Raw genomic sequence first — 16,063 nt, forward strand, 5'->3', positions numbered from 1 at the left:
GACGACCCAAGTCCCCATTTGGAGTAACTAATGAATCATCTGGATTTGGACCGACCATTTGGATTGTGATAGGATTGGATAAAGTGAGATTAGAAATCCTCCAAATATCCTTTGGATTGTTGAAAATTCCATTAAATATTTGGTGCACTTCAAGAAACGATAATTTTTTTTTTTTTTTTTTGAGAATCTCACTTTCCTAGAATTCGGTGATATTAAAATCTCACCGCTTGAGTTCCCTCACTAGCATGTCAAACCCACTCTCTTCAACTCCCTCCAGTAGGTCGCTGCAAGTTTCACTAAACCCATTGCCATCTCCACCTTCAAATCATAGTCCTCGCTCAGCGGTGAAGACGAACCTCGGGTCGTCGAAGGTTATAGTAAGCAAGGCAGCAATAGCCGATGTAGAGGTGAAGAGTGGTGATAGGTGGTGTAGGCCACACGTGAAGCTTGATGATTTGGGGTAGTGAGGTGGGAAGAGGAGGTGGACGGAAATCCACTAGTGGTGGACGCGCCTCCATTGTGGACAACAATCTCAAAGGAGCTAGCGCATTCGAAAAGATTATAGTTCTTCGATGGTGATGATTATGTGATGTATAACTCTTCCAGTTCACCCTCAATTGTCGAAACATGATCTATTGGACGGTGATGCTGATCGGTGGTGGTTGAAAGCGATGACCATTGCAAATAGGTGGAAAGTGACAATGATGTTGTGGAGATGGTCCTTGCGTGATGGTTGGCGAAGCCAAATACGTCACTCTAGCACTCTATCATTGGAAGAAAATGTTAAAGTTATTTGTGAAATTTTTTTAATCCAATCTAAGTTTATTTCACCCCTAACCCCCATTTCTCATTCAAGTTATCTAGTTTAAAGGACGTCACCAAACGCCGGATATGATATTTTGTTATTCTATCATACTTAAATCTGAACTACCAAACACACTAATTTTCATATTGATAACGTCTCGTCGCGCACGACTTAACCCATTACTTCATAGGACGAGCTAATATCCCGATTTCTCTTTCATAGAAATTGAAAAGATGATCCCTGTATCATTGTTGCAATTAAGGTGACCAGACTTATGAATCTTAAGCGAAGATTGATAGCGTCTGCCTTTACTATCTGTTGTGAAGATAAGGGAGGGAGGGGGAGAGAGTTGAACGACTTTGAGTGGAAAGGAAGCAATACAAAAGCGCAGAGAGAGACAGAACCACCTAGTTTCAATTCCTTCCCGATGTCAAGCAAGAATATATGCCTTCTTGTCATGGTGACTGACATACTATACTAGTAGGAACAGAGAGAGAGAGAGAGAGAGAGAGAGAGAGACATTAAACAATCTGCCGGCAAATATGGAGCCCGCTTTCGGCCTTTGTCTGCATTACTTGAGCCCGATCACTTGCACATCAGTGAAGCAAAGTCGCTGTTTTGCAAAGTGATCTTATAAAGAATCCTCTTTTGTTTTTCCATTGTTGGGGCTTACACATAAAGAATCCTCTTCTTTACCATTTGCTTCTTCCTCAAATTTGTTCCTGTCTGATGTACAAAAGAGAAAAGACCTTCGACTCGCATGATCTAGTATCGTCTATGCGTACTGTCTGTGCCGTCTATATAAGTGGATGCATTGAGTATCTGGTCCTTGCTTCCCTGCGGCGAGAGGCTTGTGATTTCGAGTTGATACTCTTGAGGATCAGAGCATTATTACTCGAAGAGAGTACACGATGGAGAGAAGCAGAGCTTGCCTGAAGCTGTGGATTCTCCTCCATCTACTTTCCTTATGCATTTTCTTCATCCACAGCGGTAAGCGACTCTCGTAATCGCGAAGCATTTCACATTGCAGAGCATCTTACGTTTCTTCGTCAGGTGTTCTTCTTTAGTTAGTCTCGCCGTAACTTGAATCACTGTCGTTCTTGGTCATTCAATGTGTTCTTTTCATCCCATGTCCTGCTGATACACGCGCGACCTGATTGATGACCGGATGATCTAAGAAATGTATTGAACTGGGTCATTTTCCTCGGTTAGTATCGCCTGAAACTCGGGCTTTTTCTCGTCTTTGTAGATGCTAGAAGGATGACGGCACGGTCCAAGGGCACAGCGCATCCGAAGAATCCGGCCCTGAGATCCACCAAAAGAATCAGAGTGACGAGAAACCTGGATTTGCCGTCGAATGATCAACCTTACGTGAGCTCGCCGCTCACGTTGCCGCCATACGATTCGCTTCCCCCGATGCCTCTGCCTGACCTCAGCCCTCCATTCTGCATATACCCACCATCGACCCCACAGCCCCCAGCTTCCACCACAAACCCACCTCCCACAGGGATCACACCATCACCCTATGTCTACATCCCGCCAATCCTTCCCGCTCAAAACCCGCCTCCCAGCCCGGACGTCGTGATTCCGGGCCCGCCTGAGTCATTCCTGAGCCCTCCGGGCCCTGTAGTTGTCCCAGTCCCCCCGGCCCCCGGAACCGGTCTAAGTCCTACCCCGCCGGAGATCAACCCGCCTTACAACGTGCCCAGCATCCCAATCTCCTTTCCGAGCCCGCCCTCTTCTGTGCCATCCCCAGGCGGAGGCGGCATTGTTCCGAGCCCATTCCTCCCGCCGATTGTCTACCCTCCTCCCACGGTCCCGCCATCCCCTAACTCCGGTTCGAGCATAGCCTTGTGGTGCGTGGCCAAGCCCTCAGTGCCAGAGCCCATCATCCGGGAGGCCATGAACTACGCCTGCGGATCCGGTGCTGAGTGCGCCTCGATCGAGCCGAATGGCTCATGCTTCCAGCCCGACACGCTGTTCGCGCATGCCTCGTACGCGTTCAACAGCTACTGGCAGAGGACCAAAGTGGCCGGCGGCTCATGCTCCTTCGGTGGCACGGCCGTACTAGTCACCGTCGATCCTAGTAAGCGTACATCTGCATATATTAATTGACCTCTGTGCTCTGCAACATGTCCTAGAATTGCTCTTTGAACGCCCCATCAGCTTTGCAATTCGAGAATCTCAAGTAACTTACTACGTTCAAACCAGTCGCTAATGCCTCGTTTTTTCTGGGACTATTTTGTGCAGGCTATGATGGATGCCATTTTGCCTACTTGTAGCAAGTGAAACAGCTCTGTTTTTGGCGACGTCAAGGAGCAGAATGCGGAAGTTTTCTATGTCATCCCACTTCCTTTTTTTTTCTTTCCCTTGGAATAAAGTAGGAATTTCGGTTTGTTTTGCCAGAGGATATGTGGATTTTTGGCAGTAGATAATACGTTCATAAGGTGTATCGGATGACGGCGTGAAACCCATATCTTTCTAGTGTTACAGAAACGGCCTCTTCTTCATAAGATATGGGATTCGTCACCTCCCTATGTTCACTCAATTGGGCAAGTGCAACATCATGCTGAATTTTAGCAGATAACAAACTAAACATGAATTCTAATTTGCGATGGAATGTTGCAGCTAGTGAAAAATTTCGCCTTCTTCGTTGATCGTTCCATCACTCCAGAGAGCTAATAAAAGCAAGGTGCGGTTAAAGAAAGGCTCACTAAAGATTCTGCAAATTTACAGAAAGATGTAAATGATACTTTATTCATAGAAGGAAGATCGATATAATCTGAGCTGATCTCTTTCCATACGAATCAAGAAGAGCAAACAGGTGAAAGTTGTTGATTCATGTTTGTGTGCAGAATTGAGAAGTTAGACAATCATCCAAAAAGCCTCATTAAACATCTTTCCCTCCTTTTGAAGGCATATTCAAATTCGACGAACCCGAATCACACTTGTTTGATGTAACTTATGTCATCAAGAAATAGATGGTAACTACAAGTTCACCAAAGCTGGCACATGTCCATCATTTAGGCTTTGTAAGATGGAGGATACAAGCGGAGTAAGTACCTGTACAATGTTGTTACCAAAGTAGAATGGGGGAGTGCCGCTGAGACCAAACTTCCGATCTCTGCTTTGATTTGTACATATATCAATCACACACACATGTACATATGCAAAATATAATTCTGAGCGCATATTCTTTGCCACCAATTAGCCGGTTCCGAGCTTGTATGAGCACTTGCTGGTTCGAGGTGTTGTGTACTGCGTACCAGTTTATGTTCTCCTGCTGCAGCAAGTTGCTCTTCTGAATGGGAACATATGACCGCCGAAGCATGTATGATACATCACTTCGGTTCCTTACCAAAGAGAGGAGATCATGTGATAAGCCAAGAGCCATTCAAAGATGTATGCATAAAGTGCATCCACAGTTAGACATGACAAATTCACTCCAATCGACATGATCGACAAGACTAATCGCAATGCAACAAGTGCGCATGACCTGTGCCCTCATCGATCGACAAGCTCCACCACCGCCCTTTTGTTTTTCCATTTTCTGTAATTGACTCTGCCAATCACAACGAGGTTTCCAACGTGCTTCGTGGATGTGCATGGACACCAACTTTCCCACTCGGGGAAGACTATACTCTGGAGCTCGAAGTTCATCACATCACCGGTTCAACTGATCCTCGGTGCCGTCGACGCTTGATGGGCCTTCGCAAGAGGGGTCGGGTTCGGCGAGCTCCGACAAACTGGACAAGTCGGATGCATCTGCAGCCACTGGTCCACACACTTACTATGGAAGACATGGTGGCAACCGGGCAAAGACCTCCGCACGTCGCTGTCCTTGTAGTCGCCCAAACAAATGGAGCAAGAAGAACGAGTCGAGTCCGAGCCCGAGTCGCCCTCATGGAGCTTGGCCAATTTGGGGCGCACGGGCTTCTTTAGGCCGTTCCTTTTGCCGACGGCGTCTGGTCGACCTCCTTCTACATCTGGGATTGTTTCTGGATGTCGCTCCGGCAAAGAGTCGCGGACGGGGTAGTTCAGAGGCGGCCGGTTCGTGCACATGCGGCTGAACAGGCATGACATGACGGCCACGAATACGACCACGACAAGGACGCCGATGGCGGCTCCCATACCGTGTTTGGAATCAGCGGCGCCGTCCATTGTAGAAAATGAGGGTGGCATATGAAAGGAAGATGAAGGAGATAGCTAAAGGGGAGCTAAAATCTGACTCGCTGATGGTGTCTAAGCCATGAATCTCCATGATAAGAGACTTGAGGAAGTCTCTTTGAAATTCGCAATCAAGAAAGTCACAATCAAGAAAACCACCTTTCCTCTTCGCAGGTCTTCGTCTTCCCATTGCCGCCATGACGATATGTCGAAGGTGGAAATTATGTGGAAGTTGCACGGTAGAAATTCTTAATTAAAGAGTCTCTTTTACTTGCATCCCAAGACCAGGTTTCATGCTGGACTCCCATCGAGAGGTGATTATTCAAAAAGACTTAAACTTATTATACAATAATCAATTTAATTTTAAACATTTTTAATTGTATCAATTTAGTACTAAATCTTTTGACAACTTCTCAATTTAGTTATAAACATTTTGATCATTTACCAATTTAATCTCAAAACTTCGATGACTTGCCAATTTACTTATTTTAGCCATTTTACGTGGTGTGGTTAGCGTTAACTCGAATAAATTTTACATTTAAAAAATTTCCTTTTTTTCATTTTTCCTCTCTCTCTCTTAATTTCTTTTGTTTTCCCTTTGGCCTTTGGCCGATACTCGGTCATGGCTGGTGACCGACCAAGGTGTAGGACTAATTAGAACAACCTAATTGTTCACTACAAATACAAAAATGTAACTGCCATTAGAAGTTTTACCCGCAAGTCATTATTTATTTCGGTCAATAGGCACTACCACAGCTTATTATTTTGCAACAAGCATTGAAGAACAAGTCAAGCAAAGACTAAATGAGGGTGACATAGACCTTGATATTTGAGCAGAAAACACGGCACTATTATTAATCACTAACTACCCACTTTCCCTTACACGAGGATGCAAACCGGGCCCCACGGATCATATTACATTCATGTTTTTGTTCGCATATTGATATATACAAAGCACGAGAGTCGCGAAATTCCCCATTATATTTAATCAAGATCATAATCGGACCATACCATAAAAAAATAGGTGTTATGGAGAAGTAATCCCCCGTAATTAATCTCTCAATTTAGTTAATTTTGTCATGAGAATTGGCAAAATTAATTATAATCTATATTTCTTCTCTCTTCCTAGTTCTTTCCTCTTTTTTACTTGCAATAAGAGCGCGTTTGGTAACAATTCTGTTCCCATGAATAGATTCTGATAAAAAATAATTCTTTTTTATTTTATTCTCAAGAACATATTTTAAGCATTTTTAAACTATTTGGTAATCTGTCCAAAATTTCTGATTGGAATAGAATTACATTTGTTACCATGCTCATTGATTCTATTCCAAATCAATTTCTTTTAATTTTTAAATAAAATTTTTACTTTTTTTCCTTTTTCTCCAATTCTTCTTCTTCTTCTTCTTCTTCTTCTTCTTCTTCTTCTTGTGGCCGGTTAGACGAGGGCTGCGGCCTCACCGTAGGCGTCACCAACCCTTGGCGAGGCCGGCCCTTCCGCCGGGCGGTGGGCGAGGCCTACCACGGCCACTTGCGACGGGGCTAGGCGAGCCTCGGCGGTGGCCGGGCGGGTGGGCGAGCCTTGCTAGGGGCTAGGCGGGCCTCGCCCGGCCTCGGCAAAGCTTGCCCGGCCACTAGTGAGTTCGTCGAACAGTGACGGCGATCGGCGGTGGCGGGCGGCGGTGGACGACGGTGGCGGGATGGCAGAAGGGAAGAAGAAGAAGAGTTGGTTTTTATTCTCAAATTTGTTCATAGAACAAGAATCAATTTTTTTTTAAATTTATTCTTGATTCCACTCCAAATCTGTTCGTTAACAAAAATTTTACCAAATGCGATTCTATTCCAAAATTACTCCCAAGAAGAAAAAAATCGGGGAATTTGGTACTGTTTGGCACGTTACCAAACAGCCCCTAAGTAGAGAGAGAAGAATCGCAGAAGTTCCAAAGAGAGTGACAGGCGCCCTTTCAATTCAACCAAATCATAAATGCATGTTGTATTTTTATGTACATGTTGGACAGCGTTCCCACCTGTAAATTTCAACTTGAGGAGGTTTTTGCAAGGGAGACTCCGAGTGGATATGGTCTTCAATTTGTTCTCTTTCGGGTTTTTAGTAGAAGAGACAACAAATGAAAAGGACCGCTTGAATTAGAAACTCAAAAGCAAAATCAAGTCTTCCCTTCGCTTGTTTCAGCTGATCATTTCTTCTATTGTGGGGGGTACTTTTGGACTTGATTGTACATGCTATTGCTTTATTTGGGTCTTTATATGGCAGTTTAAATATCCCAATTAGATTTTTTTTCCTTTAAAGATTGAGGAGGATTCGCCTTATTTTTAATCACGCTAATTATGATGAATGAAACTCTTATATAAAGTTGGAGAATGATAAGAGGACTAAATGGCATAATACTTATCAGGGTTTACGAAACAGAATTGATTTGGCTTGTTTGGACTTTCAAAATGTCTACATGCAAAGATTTTCTCCCTTTCCCGCGATTTCTTTTCCCCTTTAAGGACAAGCTCCATTTCCTCTTCCCTTTCTTTTTATTCTCGGTTGCTCCGTCCTCCTTTTTCCTTTTTTATTTGCTAGAAGGGGTTGAAGTTATAGGTCAATTATGGGCTTTGGGCTTGGCTCATTTATTACAATCCCAACGGCCCCATCTAGTCTATAAGAGGCGCCCCGGCCCGTCCCGTCCCTATACTGGGCTTTTAGAGATGGCTAAAACCCTCCATAAAGCACCTGAAATTAAGGGTGAAATAGGGACTGGACCGATTGGTCCTTCGATCGGAACGGGTCACTTTTTTTCCCCAATACTTGATATTATATCTTATGCAGATTTAAAAAAGAAGAAGAAGAAGCTGGTTGCTCTCTCTCTTTTATATATATATATATATATAATCTGTCCAGTCCGATTCCTTGTTCCAAGGAGGAACCGGATTGGACCAAAGTAGCCAGTTTGGTCCATTCCTGGTCAAGAGGGAACTAGACTAGACCAAAGAAGCTAGTTTAGTCCATTTCGGGTGCCTCATTTGGCACACCTAACTATGATGGGTAGCGGTTACCCATTTTCTTTAGCGGCCAGTGTAAAGGATCCGACAAGCGATGGCAACAAGACGTCATTAGTGAAAACAAGAGAACTTTTTTTGGCTTTTAGGGACGGCTCTGTTCTTCAGAGGCCAATAGCGTATCCAACGAAATAGCTAATCAAATATCATTTGAACATTGTTTTGTTGCAACGAAAACTGTAATGAAATTCATTCGATGATTTTATTGGAATGATCTTATTAAGAACTGGATCCTCCCTGAAAACCCGGATCAAGTCGCCTTCATCACGTATCGATGCCAAGGTCGAGTCCTGACCCTTCGAGCTTTGTCCTTGCGATCTCGTCGAGACGCCGGGCCATCTCCGCCGTGAACAAGCTCTTCCAGTCCCCGACGACGCCCTTCCTGAAGAAGACGCTGTTCGGCATGTTCACCCACGGATCGACCCCGTTCCTGTTCACCTCCAGGTTCTTAAGCCTCTCCAAGCTGCACCTCCAGACGATGTCCTCCACCTCCTCTTCTTCCTCCTCCAGCTGCCGCCCGAGGAACGAGCTCAGCCTCTTCACCTGCCCTCTCGGGTCTCTCTTCAGGTCCTCGTACTTCAGGAACAGCACCTTCTCCGGCATCGCTAAGCTCGCTCTGTAGTACTCGAGCACGTGCTCGAAGAAAGGCCCGAAGGAGCAGACCCCGTCGCAGAAGCTCTCGAAGGCGCGCTCGAACGGGAAGGGGCCCTCCTCGTCGGTCCGGAAGTGGTTGAAGAAGTGCCACAGGGAGACGAGGGTGTCTTTCGGGTTGCGCGTGAGGTAGACGATCTTGCATGGAGAGGAAAAATAAATGCTATAGGCTCGTTCTATAAGAAAGGCGCGAACCTAATCGCTTATGGTGCAGGAACAACATGAAAACTCTCAGCTTTTCTACAAGAAAATTCTTGAAAAAGTTCTAAACTTATTGTACTTTTACTTATTTAATCATAAATCTTTTAATTTTGTCAATTAAGTCCTAAATTTTTTGACAATTTGTCAATTGAGTCTGTTCGGAAATTTTGCGTGGATCCATTTGTCTTACGTGATACGTCCGACGCTTAATATGAAAATTTATTCATTTATTTATTTTTCTTTATTTTTTCTTCCAAGCCAACGAGGGCTTTCATTGGCCAAAGAGGGCCACCAACTTTCGCCAAGTGGTAGGCAAGGGTTGGTCGGCCCTCACTTGTGACTAATGAGGATTCGCTGAAAACTCTAAAAAGGAAAAGAAAGGAAAAGAATAAATACCCAAAATCTTTTTTGAAAAATAATTCACATGAGCTCCAGTCGTCCTATGAAGCATTACCAATATCCACGTTGGTAATTTCCAATGAAAATTGGTAGACTTAATTGACAAATAATCTAAAGGTTTAGAATTTAATTGGTAAAATTGAAAAGTTTATGATTGAATTAGTAAGAGTGCAAAATATTTAAGACTTTGGAGGATTTTCCCCTTTTCTATGAGAACCAAAGCAAGCCTTGTAGCTTCTTAATTCATAATCGATTAGGTATGATAGAGTACAGGATTAGGCAATACTTACTTTGCATGGAGAGGCCTTGACGGATTCGGGAAGCGCGCTGTAAGGCAAGTGGGTGTGGAACAACCTCGGCGACTCGATGACCGAGAGGTCCGGAGGCGGGTTCTCCGTAAATACCTGGACCTCCAAGGTCTTCACGTAATGCGCCGGGTGGTTAGCCGCGAGGGGGTCTTCCGACTGATCTTCTCGATCGGTGCTGACCGCGATGTTGCCGTTTTCTCGACTCCGTTCATTTCTCTTGCTCGTCAAGATGCAGAAACAGAGTGCTTTGAGCCACGTGCTTCCGGTTTTCATGGCAGACGCCAAGAGGACGTCGTCGTCTCGCGGCCGGAACTGTGAGCGAAGAGCCAGGGCGGCCTCGAGATGGCGGGGGCGGTACCAGAAGCCGTTCCACCAGTAGAGTTCCAGAGTCTCCCAGAACAGCTGTTGTGGGAGCTGGTCGAGCGATATGGATGCTTCTCCTTCCGTAGGAGCAGAATAACCCATGGTTATCGTCTTTGCGACGTCGACATCCACGGTAGCTACAGCTAGTGTCTTGTAGCGCCGAGTTACTTCCATCGGAGCAGTTTTCTGGTTCTGTTGTCGCCGGAAAAAATTTAGACAAATGAACCAGTCTGAAAGTCCGCCTGGGTTGATAGAATGTAGAGATTTTCTGGAAAGAGCAGCTGATGCTTGTGCCAAAGACGCTAACTCTTGTTTCGAGATGGATCACTTTTGGGGACACAGGTTGAGAAAGCAGACGCGCAGCTTTTCTAAGTTATTCCGCTCTTAATCAGCTGACGAAAGCATCGTATTCGTTTCATTCGTTCAAGGAGTCGGAACAATTTGCACCGCTGTTTCTGCGAACAACTAATTCCTTCTGGACCAGCGACCCATCTCCATCCACTCGAGGTCGGGAAGAATCGGAAAAAGATGCACTATGCCGTATCTTTAAAGTTTCTTACACCTTAGAAAAGTAGATCTCTCTTTAGGCTGTCAACTTGCCGCTTTTTAAAAAAAAAATAGACCATGGTCCTTCGAGAAAAGCTCTTCTTTTTTCGTTTGTGTTTAATCTTAGAGAAGGCATTACAAATGAAGCGTAAGCTACATGGAATTACCAAAAAAATGGAATCATATTCAAAAATGAGAAATCACAAAGATGAGGAGGATTCATATGATCAAGCATTGAAAAGCTTCCGAAAAGGTCCATCCTTCCTATCCTTAGCTGCTTCCGTGAGAGCAAGAAACCTCTTGAAACCTGTGGAGGCGGCACCTCGCCCGAGGGCAGCAGCTCTTGTGAGCACATCCTCCCCGGAAGCAATCAAGCCGACTGGAGCAATGTTGGACATTGCAGGAGCTATTATGGGAAGTGGGGCAGCAGGAACAATGGGTGGCGCTACAGGAGGTTGCGTGATCCCAGGTCCAAGTTTGTTGAAGTCATCCAATATAGTTTGCTGATCAGCCTTCTTGAGCCCCTGCACATGCCAATTCCACGTCACAACTGGCATAGAAACAAAACTCTGGACAAGATAGATAAAATGTAAAGAACTCGTGGAGAAATGATGAAGCATTAATGCTTGCTGATTAATTTTCCGTTGTGTAAACAAGAAAGAGATCACGGCTGTTTTTCCTTTACCGCGAGAGAAGACAATGTACTCCATCCAATTTGCCATGTCACAACAATAAATCATTCTTTCCTTTTTTTCATATTCTATCAAAATATGCTGAGAGATAATATCCTGTCAACTACCTTGAGCTCCAGAACACGCTAAAACTCCATTGTTGTTCCTTCTGGTAACAATGCACGATATGTATCCGCCACAGAATCGACTGGAGACAGAATGACCTGTGATGGGAAAACAATCATGAGTGTGACAGAGAAGGACAACGTACTTGAGAGTAACAGCCTGCACTAAGTAAAGAAGAGAACCTTTAGAAGTGCTTCAGCTTTGCTCATCTCTTGGCTTACAAACTTAGAATAGCCGGCAGCAGTTGTTGTCTGCACCGAAGAAACAGATTACAAAATGGATGCATGAGCTCGTTTGTCAAATGGAAGAAAAGACGAAAGAATTTCTTTAAAAACTACAGGGATTGACCCAGAATTCCAATCAAACGTGCAACATGTAACTGCATCAATGCAAATTAAAGTAATTTCCAGTAACATTTGCAGATACAGGATTGTCTGACTTTAGATCGAAGCAAAAATGTGAGCCAAACTGTTTGACTGCCTACTTATCTATGCTTGCTTAAAAGCATCAACTTTTATTTTCATACAGGAAACTGATTACCGGTGCCCTTGCCACCGAACATTGTGAATTCCAAGTCCCTCACAATCGCACCAGAACAGCTTGATCAGGGCCTCCCTAGTTACTATTGCTTCTCCAGTCAACTGAGACAGCTGGGAAATTCTAGGCCTACGATAAGTCAAGATGACATTTCCATTCAAGGAGAAAATTCCAATGTGATTCTTGCTCAGGTGCAAAGAATTTAAGGCATAATCTGAATAGCGAGATGCTTCAATATGATTCCAATATGTCAGCAGGTATTGCTTCAAAGTCGGTCTTAGCACATAAGCCTCAAATGCAAAATATTAAAACTTTCTAAGTAGTTCGATCTTTCAAAATGATGACACACAATAAAAAGAAGCAGCAATTACTTGTTGGGCTCCAGTTTCAGATATCTGTTTGCATTTAAATATGTTGACATAGAACCGGGGACCAAGAGATGATGCAAGCTGCAAGAACAAAGTTAACAACGTTGAGAAAAAAGGGACTGAAGAAAGTAGATCTTCGCTGGAAGTTATGCAACAAAATGCATGGGCACTAATTTGGCTTGTAAAAACGTTTGCCTAGCAGAAAGATGGCTAAACTGAGACTCGCCTTATTCTACAGCTGACAATGAGTATAATTAAGCATAACTGTGGAAAGAGGCTCCTAAGAAGATAGGTTACTGTTCTGCAACATAAGAAATACTAGCAGCAAAAGATCTGTAGGAAGTGTTTTTTTTTTGGTAAAAGATAAGTGTTATAGATAGACTAGAGAACCAGGAGGCCATACAAAGAACAGCAGGGAAGAGCCGGCACCAAAAAAACTTGCACTCAGAATGTCAGAGTACCACTCGAGTGGAAGGGTGCCGACCCGAGCTGCAGAGAAAGATATAGGAACCAGAATAACAAGCAGCTAAAAGAAGGCTGCGAGCAGCCAGGGCAGAAAGCAGGCCAATAATAAACAAAGAGGGAGGGCAGAAATACAACCCCACAACACCAGGATATAACCAAATGAAAGCAGCAGCCGGGTGAACTGGAACCAGCAACAACAACGACTGAAAGACCCAGGGAAAGACGAGATAGAGAACCACCCAAACAAGGGGGAAGAGGGGGCTACCCACGAGCATCATCAATGCAAAGAAAAACACGAACGGAGACGGCCAAATGATCACTTCAGTAGGAGGCCGTAACGCTTACTTAAAGATAGAAGGGTGGATACCCCAACTAAGTTGAAGACGTTTGTTGCGGGGATATCCGGGACCTTGGAGAATATAAGGGCTCAGTTTATTTCTTTTTGTTGCTAAATGACAAAATATGTAGGTTAATGCATAAAATCAGGAAATAGAAAAATCCTTCAGGTTACCTTGTCCAAAAAGAACTGGAAATAAATAGGAGACAGAAGGCTTCCAAGCACAGGAATACTATTATTCAGCATCAGATTTATGTTGTTAACATACCTGCAAGAAAAATGTGGTCATAGAAGCGAACCATAACCTCGATTAAATACATTTTGGAAATGGAGAAATCAACTCACCCTGATTGGTCACCGACACTTTCTAGAGTGTTCCATGGGATGCGTGTCATGGTGGCCATTTCTATATCAAATTTCGTTTCGAGGCCGTGCACTAGAGTCACAAGTGCTTTTGTTATTACTGCAGAAAATTCATCCTGCAATACCACTTACAAGTTGGCAACTAGTGACAAAGAGAACCATGCATGAGTAACTCACAAGTGCATGCAAATTGATGTCAAACAATACCTGTACTTCTGACATATCCACACCATCAGCATATTGGGAATCGATTATCTTTGACACACTTTCAGCCAGTTCGCCAGCCTATAAAATGTCAAACTGCAGTTATGATAAACTTACACCAATTTTGCCCAATCAGACTGGAATTCAAAAATCAAATATTATGTAACCAGCAAATATTGTCTCAACCCTCATCAAACAATTTCTCATATTAATGATGCCCTTTTGGAACAATTTTCTCTAGCATTATAAAAAGCATTGCTTAATTGCATTCTATCGCCTAAAACAGTAAAGGAATAGCGAAGTTGACTCTGAAATTCTGAGATTTAGCATTGACAACAAGTAGAATAAAATCTCGTGATACAACTCTCAAGAACCAAAAATTTGATTTTACCCTAATGCATTTGAAGTTTTCTGTGAATAGTTAACTATAAAGGTTGAAGATTTGAACATGGCATAGCAATTGGTCATGCACTCTCAAGCAAAGCACAAACAGTCCAAAGAACCTTCCGGTGGGACATTGCTATAATTTCAGCAATGAAGTTTTTATGTTCTTCCCGGAAGAATAACATGTTAAACAACAATATTAAGCACACAGTCCAACTTTCCATGTTGCTTTAAACTGTTCTCCCATAGCTTTAACAATATGACAAGGTAAAATAACCCAGCAGTCACGAAAATCGTTAAGGAAACAATAAGCATTTAATAACTAATCGTCTTACGACAGTATTCAGCTGAATTCACTATGTAACAGATCACTCTTTCATCTCTGTCTGAAGTCTGCCTGATTACGATTGTTGCTCAAAAAGCAAACATAAAAGAACTTAAAAAAAGAGCCAGAAAAAGTTGTAATATAGACTACCTTTATCTTGGTCCTTAGCAAGACCTTAAAATACTATGACATCCTGGAAAGACAGGATAGAGGCCGGGATCCGGGCCTCGATAAATATACCGGCCCATTGGCGCGCCCGCGCACACAACCCCTTTATGGGGTTGGCGGCGACCCCTCGGATTCCCGTGAAGCCGATCCCGGGTAACCATTCCCGGCAAGGTTCAAGAAAATGAAGAGGCCCAGTCCGGGAAAACCTGGCTGGGATATCTATCCATTTATGCCTGTGGCCGCTGCAACAAGCCCCATACCACCTTTAGGTAGTTTTGCAAAGAGTTTTGTGGCGCATGCTTTAAGAACTCTTTGAAATACCTGATCATAGTTTCAAAGTCAAGTTCTATCAGGTTTCAAAATCTTAACTTGTGATGGTGAACTGGATGAGATCTTGAGATTTTGCTCCAGATACTGATTCTCATATAGCAGGACCAAACATAAAACTTGCAAATGAACCGCAATATTATTGATAATTGAATGATCCAATGTTCAGGTAAGAGATATTCATACCGAGAGAGAGAGAGAGAGAGAGAGAGTTGAATGGTTAGTGAAGGCTCGATCCCTACTGTGGCCACTTTCAATATCTATATCCAAAGACAATTTGGAACTCAAAAAACCTAAGTGTCTAAACAGCTGCCCCCACGATGCAAGAAAAAAGGGGGAAAGCCACCTTCCCTCCACAGCGCACACACTATGTAACAATACAATTTTTTCCTACAGCTTATGCCACCTCACATGCACCAAACTTTGCTTAACTTACAGAATGGATGATGTAGCTATGAACTTATTTTTGATGGGCCACATGGATCAGTCACTGGACCCATCATAACTACAATAGATCAATCCAATGAAGGCATTCCGTTAGTTGCCCAGTTCATAGGAACTCTAGCACGGTAGAAATTCTTAATTAAAGAGTCTCTTTTACTTACATCCCAAGTACCAGGTTTCATGCTGGACTCCTATCGAGGATGATTGTTCAAAAAGACCTAAATTTATTATATATAAATTAATTTAATTCTAAACATTTTTAATTGTACCAATTTAGTGCTAAACATTTTGATTACTTCCCAATTTAGTCATAAATATTTTGACTATTTATTAGTTTAATCTCAAAACTTTCGATAACTTGCCAATTTACTTATTTTGGCCATTCTACTTAGTGTGGTTAGCGTTAATTCGAATAAATTTTACATTTTAAAATTTTTCCCCTTTTTTTCGTTTTTTCCTCTCTCTTAATTTCCTTTGGCCTTTGGCTGATACTCGATCATGGCTGGTAACCGACCACAAGCGAGGTGTAGGACTAATCGGAACAGCCATTAGAAGTTTTGCCCGCAAGTCATTATTTATTTCGGTCAATAAGCACTACCACAGCTTATTATTTTACAACAAGCATTGGAGAACAAGTCAAACAAGACTAAATGAGGGTGACATAGACCTTGATATACGAGCAGAAAACACGACGCTATTATTAATCACTAACTACCGACTTTGTCTTACACGAGGATGCAAACCGGACCCCACGGATCATATGACATTCATGTCTTTTTTCGCGTATTGATATATACAAAGTACGGGAGTCGCGAATTTCCCATTATATTTAATCAAGATCATA

At 43.1% G+C, this 16,063-nt stretch overlaps 3 protein-coding genes and 1 long non-coding RNA gene across 4 annotated transcripts; 1 reads left to right on the top strand and 3 right to left on the bottom strand.

Annotated features, from left to right (window-relative positions):
- Positions 1 to 1,290: 1,290 nt before the first annotated feature.
- Positions 1,291 to 3,396, top strand: LOC104454081 (sulfated surface glycoprotein 185). The gene is made up of 3 exons (XM_010068812.3): positions 1,291 to 1,795; positions 2,055 to 2,891; positions 3,056 to 3,396. Exons 1-3 carry the CDS (start codon positions 1,717 to 1,719, stop codon positions 3,085 to 3,087), a joined length of 948 nt encoding a protein of 315 aa, XP_010067114.2. The 5' UTR covers positions 1,291 to 1,716; the 3' UTR covers positions 3,088 to 3,396.
- Positions 3,397 to 4,477: 1,081 nt separating this feature from the next.
- Positions 4,478 to 4,966, bottom strand: LOC104454083 (RING-H2 finger protein ATL70). Its single transcript, XM_010068813.3, has one exon. It carries the CDS (start codon positions 4,964 to 4,966, stop codon positions 4,478 to 4,480), a length of 489 nt encoding a protein of 162 aa, XP_010067115.3.
- A 3,186-nt stretch (positions 4,967 to 8,152) lies between these two features.
- LOC104455795 (cytosolic sulfotransferase 5-like) lies at positions 8,153 to 10,287 on the bottom strand. Its single transcript, XM_039316870.1, has 2 exons — positions 9,574 to 10,287; positions 8,153 to 8,821 (listed from the first exon to the last, which is right to left on the bottom strand). The coding sequence occupies exons 1-2, from the start codon at positions 10,126 to 10,128 to the stop codon at positions 8,297 to 8,299; spliced, it is 1,080 nt and encodes a 359-aa protein (XP_039172804.1). The 5' UTR covers positions 10,129 to 10,287; the 3' UTR covers positions 8,153 to 8,296.
- Positions 10,288 to 10,665: 378 nt separating this feature from the next.
- Positions 10,666 to 11,524, bottom strand: LOC104431992. Its single transcript, XR_723045.3, has 3 exons — positions 11,480 to 11,524; positions 11,300 to 11,395; positions 10,666 to 11,024 (listed from the first exon to the last, which is right to left on the bottom strand). It is a non-coding gene; the product is annotated as an uncharacterized LOC104431992 (long non-coding RNA).
- Positions 11,525 to 16,063: the final 4,539 nt, after the last annotated feature.

This window comes from Eucalyptus grandis, chromosome 7 (assembly GCF_016545825.1).
Source record: "Eucalyptus grandis isolate ANBG69807.140 chromosome 7, ASM1654582v1, whole genome shotgun sequence".
NCBI classification, from domain to species: Eukaryota; Viridiplantae; Streptophyta; class Magnoliopsida; order Myrtales; family Myrtaceae; genus Eucalyptus; species Eucalyptus grandis.